The following is an 18,189-nucleotide window of genomic DNA, read 5'->3' as shown; positions in this document are numbered from 1 at the left end:
TGGGTGGTGCATTTCAGGAGTGGCAACGGTGACAGTGGGACACCTCTGCTGGTACAGATTTTTACAAACGCAGCATGCAGGTTCTTGTTCAGCATTGATGAAAATGCACAACTAATCATGGTGATTATGTTGAAAAACAGCATTTTGTAGCTGAGAATTTGCTGCATTCAATACTCTTATCGTGCTCTTTGTATCTGTTACAATTTCCACAGAAATAAATAGGAAGCATTACTTTCAGAGCAACCTACAGATGTACCTCATTATACCTTCATTTATCATGTTTACTTGATATATAATTAGATGAATGTTATGACATATACATGTTAAATGTAGACTTTTTTTTTTTGTATGATGCCTTTTTCCTTTAAAAGTGTTAGATTACTACATTACAGCTACATAGTAATTTTTGCAGCGTTTAGTATAGATTGTTGTTTCAAATTTGGGACATTTTAAGAGAAAATGCTAGAACTAGCTTTGAAAATAATAGAATATCAAAACTACGAGTTTTCATATATAGTTCCTGCAGCTTAGCCTGGGTAAATTACAGCCAGGTTAAACTACTGCAAGAGAACAACAGCCCTGTGAGGTTAGGCTTGAGTTGTATATGGCTCCAGTGCATGTTGTCAGAACTGAAACTCCTTCTTTGTTTCATAAGCAGTGGAATACTTCCATGCTTCTGAAACTATCCAGTGCTGAAAAAGAAACTGCATTGTGAGAATGCATTAAAAGGCTCCAGGAAGGTATAGATTCCTCCTCACTGCAAAGTAGTTTACTTATCAGCACATGTGAAATTTTCTCTGATCCCTAGGCAGATTCTTTGACCATTCTTAAGGAAAATTAAACACAGCTGAATTTGGTGATGAAAACATGGGGAAGGGTGACTGCAGAGAGAAGGCAGAATAGAAGATAACATTGGGTCAGAGCATGAGTTAAGCTTCTATAAAATGTATTCCCAAACAAACCCTTAAATAGTAAAATGCGTGCTAGTGATTACAATAAATAGACAAAAAAAAAGCAAGAAGTGATGTTTGAGTTCTGGTCTGAATTTGCTAGTCACTGCGTGGTGGGATAACCCTAGTTGGCAGCTATCACCACAAAGTCACTCATGAACTCCTCCTCCCAGTGAGAGGGGGAAGAAAATCAGAAGGGCAAAGTGAGAAAACTTGTGGGTTGAGATAAAGGCAGTTTAATTTGTGAAGAAGAACAGGAGAAAAAAATAGGTGACATGAAGGCAATCACGCACCACCAGTGGAGAGATGTCTAGTCCATTCCCCAAGCAACGGCAATTAATGGGGAAAAAAAAAAAAAGCAACAAACTCCTGTCACAGCTTTATGGCTGGGCATGACATTATCTGCTCTGGAAAATCACTTTGGTCATTGTGGTTCAGGGGGTCTGGCTGTACAGCCCCAATGAGAAACAGAAAATGCCTTGATGTTGTGTAAGCAGCGTCCAGCAACAGCTGCAGCATTGCTGTGCTATCAATGCTGTATTGGTCATCAGTCTGAAACACAGCACCACAGAAGCTGCTGGAAAGCAAAATAATCCCATCCAGCCAAATCCAGTACACCGTGACAAAGCATTACACAGTTTACGATAAATCAATCATTTCACTTGCTGCATTTGCTTATTGGATCTCTGATTCCTAGAGCAAACTAAAGTATAATGTTTTACAAAATATTTTTCCTGAAAATAACTCAAATCCTGAGCATGAAAGAGCCTTGTCTCTACAGCAATACTTAGGATAAAAGTAATGTAGCTGAAAGGCTGTGGGTTGTCTGTTGCAAAGATGGCAGCTGTTTCTGGAGTGGATTTGCATGTGCAAATTCTCATCCTGTTTTTAAAAGGCATTACTGAACAGGTTGATGATATAGATGATCCTATCTCTGTTCCTACTAATTTCCGGAGAATAGTCTGCTATGCTTCAACAGACTGATTTGAGCTCATCTTAAAATTTATCCAGTCTACCATAAAAAGTAAACAGCCAGTGTATATGAAGCTGCTACTGCAGCCCTACCTGTTCATGGTTAAACTGTGCAATTTTTTTTCTAATTTAGTCACATAATTTTTCAAGTACCAGAATTTTCAGAATGGCTGATCAATTATAAGCTTTCCAAATGAATCCATACAAATACTCACATATTTACATTTTACTTAGCACAACACCAATCATCTGAGAGTCTCTGACAATTTTGCTATGTAAACATTCATGTTTTAATTGAAAGGATAATTAATGTAACATGCAAATAATTTCAAATTTTGCTTGCTAGTATAAGCTTCAATGCCATCCCTTATGTATTTCAATTCATTACATGAATTTAACTATCAATATTTCTGTACAGTAAAAATAGGCATTACAGTGGCCTGAGAGGATATTCTTACCATATGACTGCATGCTGCTTCTCCCTCTATTAGACTCTCCCTATTCAGTTAGTACAGTTAATAAACGTCCATGTATTCTGAAATTGTGCATCATTGTGATAACACTGAAACAAAATCAGTCTGAAGTTTTAGTATGCCCAATTTGATTTTATCTTTTTTTTTTTTCCTTCATGGGGTCACAGTCTATTTCTCCCTTCTCTGAGAACATTTTGCCCATGTTGGGAAATTATAACTGCTTTCTGTATATTCTATTATATATTTCTATTGTAACTATTTCTGCATGCATCAGGACAGGTTAGGGGATGATCTGCTGGAGATGAGCTCTGTGGAGAAGGACATGAGGGTGGGTCCTTGTCGACAACGGATTAGCCATGAGCTAGCAGTGTGCTCTGCTGCCAAAGAAGGAATGGCATCTTGGGGTGTGTTAAAAAGAGCATGGCCAGCAGGTTGAGGGAGGTGATCCTTCCTCTCTACTCTGCCCTGGTGAGGCTATGTTTAGACTACTGTGTCCAGTTCTGTGTTTCCCAGTCCAAAAGAGACAGGGATCTCCTAGAAGCAGTCCAGCAGAGAGCCACAAAGATGATAAAGCTCCTGGAGCATCTTCCATATGAGGAAAGGCTGAGTAACCTGGGTCTGTTCAGCCTGGGGAAGAGAGGACAGACTGGATCTGATAAATGTTTACAAATATCTAAAGGGAGTTAGGAGGCAAATAGATGAGGCCAGACTCTTCTTGGTGATGTGTAGCTATAGGACAAGGAACAAGTGCCAAAACTTGAACATAGGAAGTTCCATACTAACATGAGGAAGAGCTTCTTTGCAGAATGGGCAATGGAGGAGCACTTGAAAAGGTTACTCAGAGAGGTTGTGGAGTCTTCTTCTGCGAAGATATGAAGATCTGTTTGGATGCCTACCTGTGCGACCTATTATAGGGTACATGCTTTAGCAGGGAGGTCCCTTCCAACCCCCACAATTCTGTAATTCTATCCACACAGCTCAAGCTGCCGAATTTTAGCCTCATCCTTAGCCACCACCACAGTACCAGACCTACTGCCACTGTTTCCTGTTCTGACAAAAAGGAGTTTGGGCCCTGAGAAAAGCTGTTCTGGGAACTGTTCTGTTCTGTTGCCTGTTAACTTCTGCCCTTTCCTTCTGCCTGCAGAGCCAATTGCACTTCAAATTACTGAGTGCAGTTTACAAGCATGCATATAGATTTAAGAACTTGAGTATTTGTATGTCAAAGATTGGAAATGAGGCACAGTTTCACAGGTGAAAACCTGAAAATCTAGGAAACTCAAGAAGTTTTGCCTTTAGATTTTCATTTCAGCTCAGTTTAAGAATGCTGTTTGTATAATTTCAGTGAGAGTAGCAATCTCTTTTTTCCCCATCATCACTCTCAGTGCATTAAGCCATTAGTTTTCCTTTATGGAAGATGATCCTACGCAAAAAAAAAAAAAAAAAAAAGTACACACATGCTGTCTACAAAATAACAAATAATAAATGTTATCCTTTCATTCATGTCCCATGAAAGGTCATTTAGCAATGGTTTAAACCTAATCCTACATATGTCAGTAGTAAAATTCCCCAATGAGTGGAACTTAGCTAGCATGAAAGACTTGTGGTGACTCCAAATGAAGCCTGCACTCTACACTGACTACTACTATTGGTATGTACATTATGTAAGAACTAAAGGTCATATATAACTAGTTTCAAATAAAAAACTGTATATCAGAGGCACTAAGTTTTGTCTCCTAAGAAAAAAATATGTCAAGCCATTGGCTTTTTGCTTGTGTTTGAGGTAACAGGTGTTTATGTAGCAGCAGATTACTACTGTTTGCAAGCATAGTGCTATCCTCCATTCTACTTGAACACAGATATATTTAAATTATCTTGGGGAAAATGATTGGAAAAGTGAAGTTTCAGGTGGTCTCTAGTAGAAGTCCCCTAAAATGGGCAGTAAAAGTACGAAAACATAATAAAAATCAAAAGAACCAGAACAGCTTTGTGATGTTTGATCAGTGGGATATAATCACTGAAGCCTTCTTGAACAACTGACTTTTCTTTTACACCAGGGAAATAGCTTTCTGAAATGACCTGAACCTGAAAAAACACAAAGAGATTGCTCTGGTCTCCCATGCCTGATTCTTGTGCACATGAGGCTGGTAGAAATGAAAAGACTCCACAAGAAAATAAAATTTTAAGATTACACCAACAAGTAGTTTAGCTGATAATAGTGTAACATTTTTCACAAAAGGAGATTAGATCTATAGCTAGGTAATTATTTATCCTTAGTAAGAATCAAGCTGAACATTTGCAAACAAGCACCAGTACTGTGGGAAAGAAAATCCATACATCAAATAACTGATGGGGATATAACATTGCACATTACAGACATCATGCATATGCAATAATATGCCAACTCTTACTGAAGCACAAAGATATCTGAAGATATATAATGTCTGGTAAAGTTTTAAGTATGGTGATTATGGATGCGGTGCGGTGTAAGGGAATATGGAGCATTGATGGAAAAAAACATCAACCACATTTTCAGTTAAAAAGCACTTCAGGAAGGGAGGGCAAAAGAAGCCTTAGTCAGAGTTAATAATTCCTAAAACCAAATCTATTTGGCCTGTGAATATTCACCCCTCCTTTTTGTTGTAAATGAAAACATTCATCTATCATTACAAAATAGATAAATAAATAAATAAGTAAATAAATTCCATGTCTTCAATGTCGCAGATATCTTCTGAAGAACAAATGCAACTAGCAATCATAGCACTCAACTAATTCTCAATATAACAGCTGACAGATTGCTGCAAAATCTGTGTGCTAGTACCAAATATCTAGGGCAGATCTAGTGAGTACCTACAGAAATAAACATACATTCCCTTCTAGTTCTGTCAGTTCTTCAGATTTGGGAAAATTTGCATTCTATCATGTCATACATTTTTCTTTAAGTATGTGTGTGTATATATGTATAAATATAATGTTAAGATTGTGTAATGTAATGATGTGTACTCATTTCAAATACAGTTAAAGTTCAGTGTTCAATCTTTCACATGAACATGTATTTTTGTGTACACATAAAAGCATACATTTGGTACCCAACTTGCTTTTTTTTCAAATAGATGATAATTCAGAAAAATGATTGGATTTTATGGTGGTGCAGATTTTGTTTTTTTCTTTTAAGTGAGCTGAAAAACTACTATAGCAAAGCAGTGTCTTTTTCTGTTAAACTATGTCATTGCCCCACCAGCTCTTCTTTCTTAAGCTGAATTTTCAATTGCATTTCACATTTCAGCCTTGGTTGTTAGATGTAAAGATGCTTTATTTGTTATTCAATTAACAACTCACTTGAACATTTTGTTTTTTTAGGAATTTGATATCAAATTGCAACACTTTTTTCCTCATGACATTGATAGATAAATTCAATATATGAAAGTTAGTTACCTGCTGACAAGAGTAATGAAAGCAAAACCATCAGCACATTCAAGGACTGTTGACCACAACTTGTCATTGTTGGCTTTCATTGGTCCATTAGAGAATCACCTGTTTGATGAGATGCAACATCATGGTTAATCGTCTATTTCATATCACTTTCGTTTGTTCAAACATTTACTTCCCCACAGAGCTTTGGTTAATTGAAATAGCTTCACACAACAAGAAAAAAAAATATTTCTATTATTCCTTTCTCATTTTACCCTGAATGTACAGAGCTATTTACATACTTTTCATTAACTCAGGGTATAGAGAAATCATATAAAGTATTTATTGGATATTCACACTTCCCCTGTAATCTAAGATCAGCAAGACTGTGCTGGTTTTATTGTCACATGAATGGGCTGTTGTATTATGCCTGTAAGAACCAGAAGGATATAAACAACGTAAAAATAAATTATCTGCTTTGGAAGTTGATCTGTTTTACTCCAATAGAGGGTGCAGTCGTTCAGAAAGTGGGTTGAACAACTGAGATGGCTGGAAACATTTGAAAAAAGTACTTTGATTGTAATGAAAAGACTTTTGTAGAATTATTCCTATTTCTTGGTTTTCCTGGAAGACAGGGTGAGATGTGATCAGTTTGGCTGGCAGTTGTTCATAAAAAGGATAGCCTAGATAGTTTGTTTTGCAGAAAAGCCCTACAGCTGGGGAAACGCATCTTACATCTGCATTGATTCAACATCACCAGCTGCATTTCACACAGCTATGGCAGAGGTTCTGTTCCAGTGCAAACAGCGTCACCAACACCAGCAGGAACATCTGGTACCTGTTGTCATTGCTAATGCAGACTAATGCTGGTCTTCAGCATCCTGAACTCACACGGACACTGGAAAATAATAAGAAAGTAATTTGTTGGCCTGTACAACACTGGAAGATTAGCCTATACATCAGAAAACCTAGGTTTTACTACTGAAGGCTGTTGGGTTGCATCTTATACTTAGGCTGTTGAAAAAAAATAAAAAATTAAGGCTTTTATAAAGGAGTGACTTGGAAAAAATTAAAGGAAAATGGCATTTTATGTCAAAAATTAAATTGATTCTGACAGCTCAAGACCAACATGATGCCAAATGCTTATGAAATCAGATAAATACAACATAATTTACTGATTGATGTCCTCCATAGACTAGAGCAGCAAATTAAAATCCCAAGACAATTGCACCTGCACTTTAAAAAGAAGGGGAATATATCAGTTTTATAATAACTGCATTATGAGTAACATCTGTGGGCACGGGAGGGGAGACAGTTCTATTGACAGTGCTTAGAGGCAACAGATTTCTCACTAAAAAAAAAACTATGTCCAGAACAAGTAGATTCTGTAAGAAGTCACCTTAGCAGATGAAGGAAACAGATCACAGACCTATAAATCAGTGGTAACTTTTGTACAAGAAGTTGTGATTGAATGCACTGTAATCTGCAAACGTGAATAGCGTCCAAACCACTATCATACTTGTAGCTTTAAAATAAATCAATTCAAAAGGAAAAACAATTGGAGACCATGCCAGTAAGAGATGAGAAATAATTACAGAAAATCATGAAATGCTAATTAGGAGCATATTAAGAATACTTCTAAACATCAATACTGTTTGAAAAAGTCATTATCTTTCTCCAGAAGGAACATCACATCAGTTAAAACATCAAGCAGATATAAAGTCAGAATTTCATAAGAAAAGAGTAATACTGATCATAAGACAGAGATTAAGAATGTGGAAGTTTAATCAAGTGAAACAGGTACAAAGGATGAGTTACCTCCTATATTGCGTAAGGAAAAATTTCCTGAGTAAACCAAAACTGCAAGAATTCTGATAGTGATTAATTACCAGAAGGAAACCTTGGCTTAATAACAGTTAATTAAAGGGATCAATATGCACCTCTGTTGTGTATCTGGGAAGAGACAGATGTTTGGTAGGGCTGAGACTATTAAATATTTCCATATCAAGAAAAATTTAGGATGACATTAATGAGTTGATACCAAAGTTTATAATTTTAAAACCACATTTCTGTGTAATTTGTATCTCATTATCTTAGAAGGGATGGCAAAGGAGTATATAGATCCTTTTTTTTTTTCCCCATTATTCCAGTGGGAAAAATATGGTAGCATTCAGAAGAAGCTTAATGACATTTTAAGCAGTAAATTGCATAATCTAGGTAAATATAAGCTTGTGAGCCTGATGATGATACAGAGAAAACTAATGGAATGGTAAATGTAAAAAACAATAACTAATTAAGGAGACTAATGTAATTAATGTACATCACTTTGGGCTTACAAAAAGTACATTTTATAGCTCTCAATTCTGTTGTTGATGAAAGTTGCCTAATAAAGATAGTAATAATATAGCAGATTTCAATAAAATATTTTATGTAGTAGTATGCAATTTAATAAAAAATGACGAAAATGCAAAATAATAACACTGCATGTCAATTGTCAACAGAAGATTAACTCAGACAATAACAAAGAAGCATTTTTTTCTTTTTTAATTTTCACTCTTATGGGTAATAGAGTACAACCTTACAACAGAAATCTAGAACATTTTCAAGACGAGGAAGATTATACTTATGTCCAACAGAAGTAGCAACAATGATACTGGCATTTTAATCCAAGGGTTGTGATGTTTCAATTTTGTTAAGTGCCAGCTCAGAAGATAAAAGCGGGGAGACAAAAACAGTAAAGATCTACAACAAAATGACAGAGTTGGGTATGTTTGTGTGTAGGAACGATACAGTGCATCATCTATCAGTCATTCTGTATATACACACATGGTCATATGGTATACCATGAAACCAGAGTGAGTGTGTGTTTATTGTTCCTAGAAGGGATACAAATATGTATGTGTGATACATATATAGAGAGAAAGACAGGGAAATGTTCAATTTTGTAACTACTGATTCAGTGCATTAAATTGAATATGACCATTGCAGTGAGATGGAGATATAACTAATCATTCACTACTTTACAATTATTGTTATCATTATTTTCTTTCCATACTGTTGTTCAACTAAAGCAATCATATTTAAGTGCATCATCGTGACGATATCTCTGAGCTCTGGAGTAGGTTGCTCCAAAAATAATGCCTCTGGAACATGGTTTGTCTTTCACATTACTTTTGCCACTGCTGAAATACAACACCCATCATCTCACTATGCTCACATCCACTGTTTGGACTCCATGAACATTCAACAAGTGTTGATGAGTGTCAACAGGTATCATTTTGTTTCTGTATGGAGGAATTCGATGACACATCTTTGCTTCACATGCACTTTCAAGTCAGATACCATTTTGTCAGACTGCCTCTCTGCTGCCATTTGTTGCGCAGTAACAAAATGTAATGGAGTACTGTTGGCAAGGTTCAGCCTCTGTTGCCATATCACCAATGCCTCTGATGCTGTTGACCAACACAATAAAATAGGAGGCATTACTTTTGGAGCAGCCCTCATAAAACTCAATCAGTCAGGTGGAATAGATAGGCAGGAGAACTGGTGGTACAGAAAAAGGGCTGAAATCATAAAGAAATCATCCTAATGCTACTCCACATGATGGAGTGATATAAGTATATATTATAATTATTTTACAGCTGAATATTTTGTTATGATTATTATTAGTCAAGACTGACAGAATGCTTTAAAATTAAAAAAAAAAAAAAAGGAAAAAGGAACTCTTTTTTGTTATTTCAATAAAATTTGAACAGCATGTGACAAATCCAATAGAAAGGTAAAGGGCTTGGAAGGTAAGCAATTAAGCTTTCTTCCTCATTTTGTGAATCAGTGATGTGTGGTCTAATGCCCAATTTTAACTTTCAGTGCACCATTTCAATCTTTTTTGAGGTCAATATGGTCATCCTTCTCCTTGGCTTTTGACAACCCATTCTTTGTCTTACACCACATTCTGTTTTCTGCTAGCAATCCTAAGTACCACTACAGCTACACAATAAAGAGGGCTAACAAAATAGTTGAAGAACCATAGCTTTAGAGGACAGTTGTTTTTTAATTATCTCCCTCTTTCAACATTTCAGTTATGAAATAGAAATAATGGTCCTTACACATTTTTCTTAAGCTCTCTTTTTACAGAATAGAGATTATGTCAGGAATATTGCTTTCCCTTCATGAAGATGCAACAATGAATGATTCAAAGAGAACATAATTCATAAGAAAGGTGCTGAGATGTTAAGATCAAGGAGCAGAGACATTAATATGAGACACAGCAGGTGGGTAGCTTTTTGTTCCTGCCGACAGAACCTGTGTTTGCCCCTCACTTTCTACTCCCACCACCACCACTGCAGAAACTGACTTCATTTTCCTAACCCCTCGCCATGTCATCCCTAGATGAAGATATGCAGAGAATAACAGAATCACAGGGTTGGACGGGACCTCAGGGATCATGAATCTCCAACCCTCCTGCCACAGGCAGGGCCACCAACCTCCACATTCAATACTAGACCAGGCTGCCCAGGACCCCATCCAACCTGGCCTTGAACACCTCCAGGGACGGGGCATCCACAGCCTCTCTGGGCAGCCTGTTCCAGCACCTCACCACTCTCTCTGTAAAGAATTTCCCCCTAACTTATAAATATACATATCATATCTTTGCACCAGACTTTACTCTTTAGTCCCACACTGTGACATTCTAGCTCGTTCTTTGCTAGTGCGTACACTGTTTTAGTTATCCTTATGGTTTCATCTAGCAGCCTGTTCTTGAGGGGGATCAGTGAATCATTTAAAAGAAAAGCTGCTCAGATAAATAACCAATTAATGTGGTGAGATTTTATGCAGAAATATTTTCCGCCTCAATTCAAAGGAAAAGACAAGTATGTTTAGAAGAGAGGCTTTGAACTTTTTTGTTGTTGTTATTATAAAGAACAAAAGGTGCTAGCTAGAGGATTATTAACTATATCAGCACTGTCTCAGAAGTTAAAGAATAGCAGAAGACTAGTATTGATTTAGAAGATCACCTAATTCAACTGTCACAGGATCAAGTGCACCTAAATTACAGGTAGCACCACCAACAGAGTAGTTCCCTAGACTTCCCAGGGTATTTCCCTTCCAGCACTTCTCTAATCTCATGGCTAGAAAGGTTTTCCTATGCCTAACTTGCAGCTCCTTTGCTTTGATTAAATCTCATCCTGAACTCAGCGGACCAGAAATAATTTGCCCAGATAAGCACCAGTTACGCCTCTCCATGTCATTCTTCAATTACTACATTCAATAAGTGCCATCCTATCTATCCACTCAGTCTTTTTTTTTCTTAGGCTAACAGCTTCCACTTCTTACAATTTTTCCTTTAAGAATATATTTTCTATACTTCATCATATATCTTGCTCTACAGTTTATGATAAAGATGCAATATAGTTCTGTGCACATGACTTCAGTTGTTTAATTTATACTTTATCAGTGCCCAGAAGGTTCTATTAAATTCCCCTGTGGTTGCCAACTCTTCCATATTACATAAAATTACAGCATTACAAATGTGCAGAGTGCCACAGATCTTCTACTAACCCTCACAGTTAATCAAAAGATACATAGGTATGCTGTACTCAGGTACATGCCTCTACATGTGCATAATTAAGTATGACACTGTCTCTTCTCACCAATCTTCAACAAGCCTTCCAATCCTGGTGAGTACCAGTGACCTGCCCCAGGAAATCATACTAGTGGCAGATGTAATGATGGGTTTCCCTCCTCTTCGTCTTCCATTTGCTGAAGGGCACAGAAACCATCTTCTGCTCCACTTCTTACACTGCATGGACAAGGAGGGTCACTAGCAGGGAATTGGCCTCCTCTCAATCTCTTAGCTCTTTACGAGGCAACAGACAACACAGCCTGGATTGTGACTGTAGTAACGGGACTAATAATGTGGCCAAGGTGGTCACAGTGGTTGAGAAAACTGTTTAAAATTCAATGCAAAAATGAGGCTGTGATCTAAACCTAACTTCTAGATCAGCTCTGCTAAATTCTCACATTAACAGAGTGAAAAAATGCATCTAGAATGAATTCATGCATGCTACTACAACGAAATTACAGCCATATTACAAAGGTAGTAATGTAACTGGAAGGAAAGAAAGAATGGTTTCACACTGCAATAACCTCAAAAAGTGTTTATGAAAAACAGGTACTAGTTTTAAGTTGACAGATTACTTTAAATAATTAAAACAGACCTGTGCGAAGGAATTGCTGGTAGGAAACCTTCTGGATTAGAGTGCACCATTAACATGGCTCATTACTTCCCCAAAAGCATCTTAATACATATATTCAAAGTTAAGCATGCAAGATGTAGAGACACTTATGTTTCTACACAACTGCAAATAAACTCTTGGCCATGAAACTCTTCCCCCTTATTTCATAAAATTTAAAATTGAAAACAAACATGGATTTGTTTCACATGCACCCCACTGTCATTATTATTATTCCTCCTTGCTAAATAGCTATGAGGAAACAACACACATGAATGCTAAAACAAGAAGCTATGAATGAAGGACTTCCTGCAGATCATCTTGCAAGCTTCAAGTAGTTCTATTGTTGTTATTAATAAGAGAAAGCCAAGAAACTTGTACATACTACAACTGTCAGCAACATCAAGAAACACCAAAGCTGCTCATTTATCTCCTGCCACTCTTGCCCCTTTCCCATTTCAGCCATACACTTAATACTTTCCTACACCCTGAGAGACACCTGTGAATGCCAGGTGGAAATGGATTTTAGCAGCTCCTACTGTGACCATGCAGTATATTGCACAGCAGAATGACAGAGAAGTAAGAAAGATTTGTTAAGAAAACAGTATAATTGATGTTAGAGAATCAATAGCATATTCAGACTTTAAATTCACAAAATAGAACTGATGAGAAAGTTCCCTAAGCTAGCGTGAAATCTTTATTGGCTGCCAAATTCCTTACCATCTCTGTTAGAAAAGTAAAGATATTAAAGGTACTGTGGCAATGCAGTTTTACTGCAGAATTCCAAAGAAACCTCAGGTAATCAATTTCTTGTGCAATTCATTTTCTATTTGCATCTGGTAGGATGATTACATGATTTCCTGGATTTACTGCCAATGAAGGTCAGACAATGATAGATGGCTTTCTGTCCCACAATTACCTCTCCATTGTGTGCATTAGACCTCACTTGGGGAAAAAAAATACCTAAATTCTTCATGGAGACAGTCAGATGTGTAAAAATAGCAGTTACAGTTGTGATGATTTACTGACATCAGTAACTAACTTCAGCTACAAGTTACTGGCAACTTTCTTACTTTTCAAATGCAAAATTCCCTATGCAGACAGCAGCAGCAACCTCTCCTAATATTCGGAACAGAGCTTTTCCCTCTTTTTGAAAGCTGAAATATTCATATGTTCTCATTTCCATGTACTGTATCTGCACAAGCATATGCGGCTGACAAAGACTTATTATAACCATCCGAGATCCTTATTTTTAATCAACTCAACCCAGTTTTCTGAAGACACACCTCAGTTCAGAGACGTACCTGGATATATATCTGCATTAAGCAAAGCAGCTGAGTGATCCTGTGCAAACAACTTCCAGTTCCAGCTTACACAGGTGGCTAATAGGACTGCTAGATTAAATTAATTAATACAAACATACATAATCAAGGTGAAACTGTCAAGTCTGTTCTGACATTCACAGAATGAAGTAATTTGAAACAACTAAAATTTGACTCTGAAATTATGAATGACCATCTTGGTCTCTCATGAGTCAGGAATGACAATGAAACATACACAGATTTGCAGTAAGCGCTAAAAAGCAGGATAGGATTCATTTTAAAATTATTACAAATTCTTCTGGCAATCAAGATATCATTTCATTTGGCAAGAAATGCCAAATTCTCTAAGAAAAGTTAAGCTTATGTTTTGAGCTATGTCCAGCATAGAGCAAACATTTTAACTTAAAATATCACATTACCCCGAGTCTTTAATAAAGCAAATTTTTACTACTTTATTGGAAACAGTTTTTCCATGTGATTTTAAAGATGTTATGGAAAATTACAGTGAAGTTGTGAAGGTAAAACTGCATACAAGTTTTATTATTAACATGTTTTGAAATCTCCCTAGTCTAACAGACAACTATTTCGAATCTGTGTTACAGAAAAGCAATAGAACCTGAGAACATGTACATATCGAGATGAAGGAGAACCTGGCTAGTGAATTCTTATTATCCTCTTGATAAAAAAAGGTACCATGTTAACAAATAATTTATCTAGTGAAAAATAAGTTGGTAAATCCTTGGTTTCAGGAATACGCTGAAATTAAGAACAACTTTGCAAGATCACTTCTCAATTGCCTCTTCTGGAAAAGTATTTTGTAGAAGTCTGTTGGCATCCAAATCTTACTCATTCTCTTGTTCTTGAATACTGTTATCTGTTTCTAAATAGATTTATTTCTAACCTTTCGTTACTCCAGGTTTGTAAAATGTTTTCAAAAATTATTTTGCTCAAAAGTAGAAAAAATACAGGGAGTAAGTTAAGCAAAAGAAAAATCTTTAGTTTAGTCATGTCACATGGGGCAAACTGGGAACATCCTACACAATTTATCGTTGTGTGTCATTGGTTTTGGAGGGGACGGCTCCTGTAGAAATCTGCTCAAAGGGCAACACTTTCTCACTTCTCAAACCTGAAACCGGCCATCAGCATTCCCCTATAAGTAAAATAAATCTTTGGATTCCAGGAAACATTATGATCAAATTTTGCATATGCTCTCATTAAAGAAAATGATGAAAACCACCTGTCAGAGTGAACTGAGGAACAATCAGCCTTCCTCTTTGTGACATCTGTGATGGTATATCCAAAATGCTCTATAAATTCCATCAGTAATATCACAAGTGAAGGCAGTTCTTAATGCAGACTGGAAAAAGGATAAGGATCTGTGACCACATCAGCTAAGGAGAAAGGAACTCGTGTGCAAACCTTGAACCAACAACTGCTAGAGAGAAAAACTTTGTGCCAGAAGATTGGAGTAAGTCCTTTCACCTCCTTTTTTGCCTTGTTGTTCTACAGTAGAAAATGCACTTTTTCACTGCAGTACATTTAAAAAATACTTCAGAAAGCTGGCTTTAAGGACATGATGTGCCAGTGCTACTGCAATCACACTAGTGTATTGCTATTCTAATAAAAACAAAACACCAAGATTTTGGAGTCTTCAAAACACTAAACAGATAACAAGAATGCTAGTGAATCCTTTTTCCTCTCTTAGTCAAGGATACTTAGAGGACAAAAGGAAAGAACAATTGTTAATAGTCAGACTGGCAGGTAGGAAGATTGCAAACCAGAAGGAAAAAAAAGAAGCAGAGCAACAGAAGAGTGGCTTTTAATAATGTAGAATTTTTTTCAATGTGCATTTTTTAATCTAGTATCAAGTAAAACATAGCTGTGCTGCTGGTGGTGACATCAAAGGCATCATTTTTGTTTCACATTATTTGTTTTACAGGATGCAGAAAGTGCTTATTACTTATAGCCTGTGGTTTCTGCCCGTTTTCTCATGCAGAGGCAGGTATGAGAGAAGCTACTTGAAGAGACTTGTATGAGATTCATGAAAATGTTATTTCTTGATTACACATGGATCAAGCAGAGAAATGCATACCCCACTGACTCTACAAAAACCAAGTAAAAAAAAAACCAGTGATCTACCAGAAGTTTTAACTTCAGATTGAAGCTACAAGTCATTTAGGAGTGACGTCTTTTGTTCAATAGATATGTGCGTTCATTGGGCATGCCTTATATATACACTCCTTGGTGTTCAAATAGTACAGCAGTACAATGAAACCTAGTCATAAGCCACAGACATCAACGCCATACTGTGCTCAAATGGCCACATATCTAAGAAATAGCTTCTACCCCCAAATACTTGCCATTCATGTCTTTAATTATGGCAGTACACATGACAATTTGTGTCAAAAGAAGCTCTGAAAGCCTAACATACAGGCTAGGAGAGACTGAAGGTCAGCTTATGCCTGAAATAGGTTCTAACAGGCTATTCTGGATCATACCTGCATAAAGCTAGCACTGATCATGTGACTTATCTGTACACTTCTCTCTGCATCATCAGTTGAATAGTTCACTTTGTTCAAAAATTCCAGTATTGATAGGCATTAGTTTTCCATTTTTAAACGGTGCAGCTTAAATGCAAAACAGTGAATGCCTGTAAGAATGCAACTGCACTAAATGCTGTCACGAAGATGGATGAACGTACTTTGCATCAGACATTGAATTCAGCAGGATGCTGAACAGTGTCATTACAGAAATAAAATTTTGCTGTCATCTACACTTGAAACAATTTCACCTTGGCTTGGTACACGTGCAAGTCTGGTAGGAAGTTGAGCCCACATTGTATTCTGGATATATGCTGATACAATCATCCCACATTGTGGTCGACAGTGAATGATGCTAAGAACAGACACTCGTGACTACAAAGCAACTAAGTGAGGCATTACCTCCCTGTCCATGTGTCAGATGCTGAGCTGACAACTGTGCTCTGTGGTGGAAAACAAAGCATTCCTATAAAACCATTTATCCATCTTTAAGCCAGTATGTCATTTCCAGTGTCAGCATCATTCTAAATCAGCATGCCCTGACAGGAAGCACCTTATGACTTGCAGATGGAAAGTGCATTGAGTCATGCATAAAATAAACATGACCCGTCCACGCATTTTCATTCGGATCAATTGATTTATGCCACATAAATTTCCTTCACATAAAAAAGGGCATCTATTTCTGCATATTGTGCAAACTTACTTTACCATGGTGTTTTGATTAGCTCTTTAGGTAACTTATAATTAAGCTCTAGGGTAAAACACTGGTTTTACTGAAGTTGGTGGGACCTTAGTCTAGAAGTCAATAGGATCAGCTGCTCACACGTGCAGTTTCAAACTATGTAGGTCACTCCAAAAGCAACACCACCTATTTCTTTGCATGGACACTACAACAGATACAAAGAGCACTATAACACTATTTGACAGAGCAAATTCTCATCTACAAAATGTTATTTTTCAACAGCCACCACCACCAGCTATGCATTTTCATCAGTGATGAACAAGAACCTGCATGCCACACTTGTAAAAATCTGCACCAGTGCAGATGACCCACTGTTCCTGTGGCTACTGCTGAAATGCATCACTTACCATCTCACTGAGCTCACAACCACTGTTTAATAAGCATCAATGAATGTCAGTGGGTGCAATTTTTACATGTGAAGGAATTCAGTGACACACCTTTGCTTGATACCCACTTCAACGTCAGAATCATTTTGTCAGGCTGCCCCTCTGCAGCCATCCCACCAACCTCCACCACTGATACCATGGACCAACATAATAAAATAGGAAATATTACTTTCAGAGCAACTCTCATATTACGTGACTTCTGGTTGCAATAACCAATGTAGTTCCATTTGAAAAACTCTCTGAAATTGTCTTTTTGAACGTAACAATCACTTCCTCTTTACCTTGCAGACCAGCACACAGAACATCTGACATCAGAACAACTGACAAAACACTAACTCCCAATAATTCATACATAAGGAATAAAGTATGGCATTCATTGTATGTTACACAGCAAAGATATTAGTAGAAAAGCAGTAATGCAGACAGAATAGTGGAGAGTTGGCAAATATATTTTCTTATATACATTGACTATACTATGTATGGCCCAAGAATATTGCCAGGCAAGCCAAATCATGGGACAATCATGCTTTAAACCATTTTTTTACATAACATGCTTACAGAGGAGTTAGAACTTTCACATACAGAAACATTAAGGTACAGGACATGACTTGGATGTAGCAGCAAAACCAAATAAGTAGGCAGAGTTTTAGATAATAAGAATGATTTGAAAATTTTGATGATACTTTTCTCTGGAAGTTGCTGTCAAAAGACTACTTCCTCTCTGCAGTAATGTCATATTGTATGCATTACCTCACTAAGGTCGAAGTAAAGAATCTCTTAACTGCATATGGAATTACTTTTCACAGTATAGTCGCAAAGATCCATTCTTTGGGGTATTTTAGAAAAGTGACATTTGTTAATTTCTTAATTGTTGATTTTATTATCCTCTAGCACAAATAGTTTAAGCTATTTTATTCGAATGAGCAACACAAAAAATTGATCATAAAACTTCACATACAACAGAGAAGTTGTTGCTACAGCTTCCAAAGGGAGAACACTGTGCATGCAAATTTTATGAGCAGAATATTAAGATTAAAGTAATATCTTTATGGGTTTTCAAGGTCTGCTCACAAACATTGTATCTATTGTCACAACATTTTTGGATCCTCTTGACTAATAAAAATGTAATTCTTTTGGCAGCTTCCACAAATACTCATTTTGTA

The 18,189-nt window shown here is 36.8% G+C and overlaps 1 protein-coding gene across 7 annotated transcripts in view; it reads right to left on the bottom strand.

Moving 5' to 3' along the window:
- Positions 1-18,189, bottom strand: part of SHISAL1 (shisa like 1) — an 84,183-nt gene that overhangs the window by 41,739 nt on the left and 24,255 nt on the right. For all 7 annotated transcript variants that reach the window (XM_052690736.1, XM_052690738.1, XM_052690737.1 and 4 more), the window contains one exon: positions 5,828-5,926. In XM_052690736.1, the coding sequence (XP_052546696.1) occupies positions 5,828-5,894 (67 nt within the window). In that variant the 5' untranslated portion in view covers positions 5,895-5,926. The remainder of the gene's footprint in view (positions 1-5,827; positions 5,927-18,189) is intronic.

Source organism: Tympanuchus pallidicinctus, unplaced genomic scaffold (genome assembly GCF_026119805.1).
Source record: "Tympanuchus pallidicinctus isolate F22 unplaced genomic scaffold, pur_lepc_1.0 scaffold27, whole genome shotgun sequence".
Taxonomy (NCBI): Eukaryota; Metazoa; Chordata; class Aves; order Galliformes; family Phasianidae; genus Tympanuchus; species Tympanuchus pallidicinctus.
The sequence above is the reverse complement of the archived record's forward strand: the minus strand, read 5'-3'. Positions and strand labels throughout refer to the sequence as shown.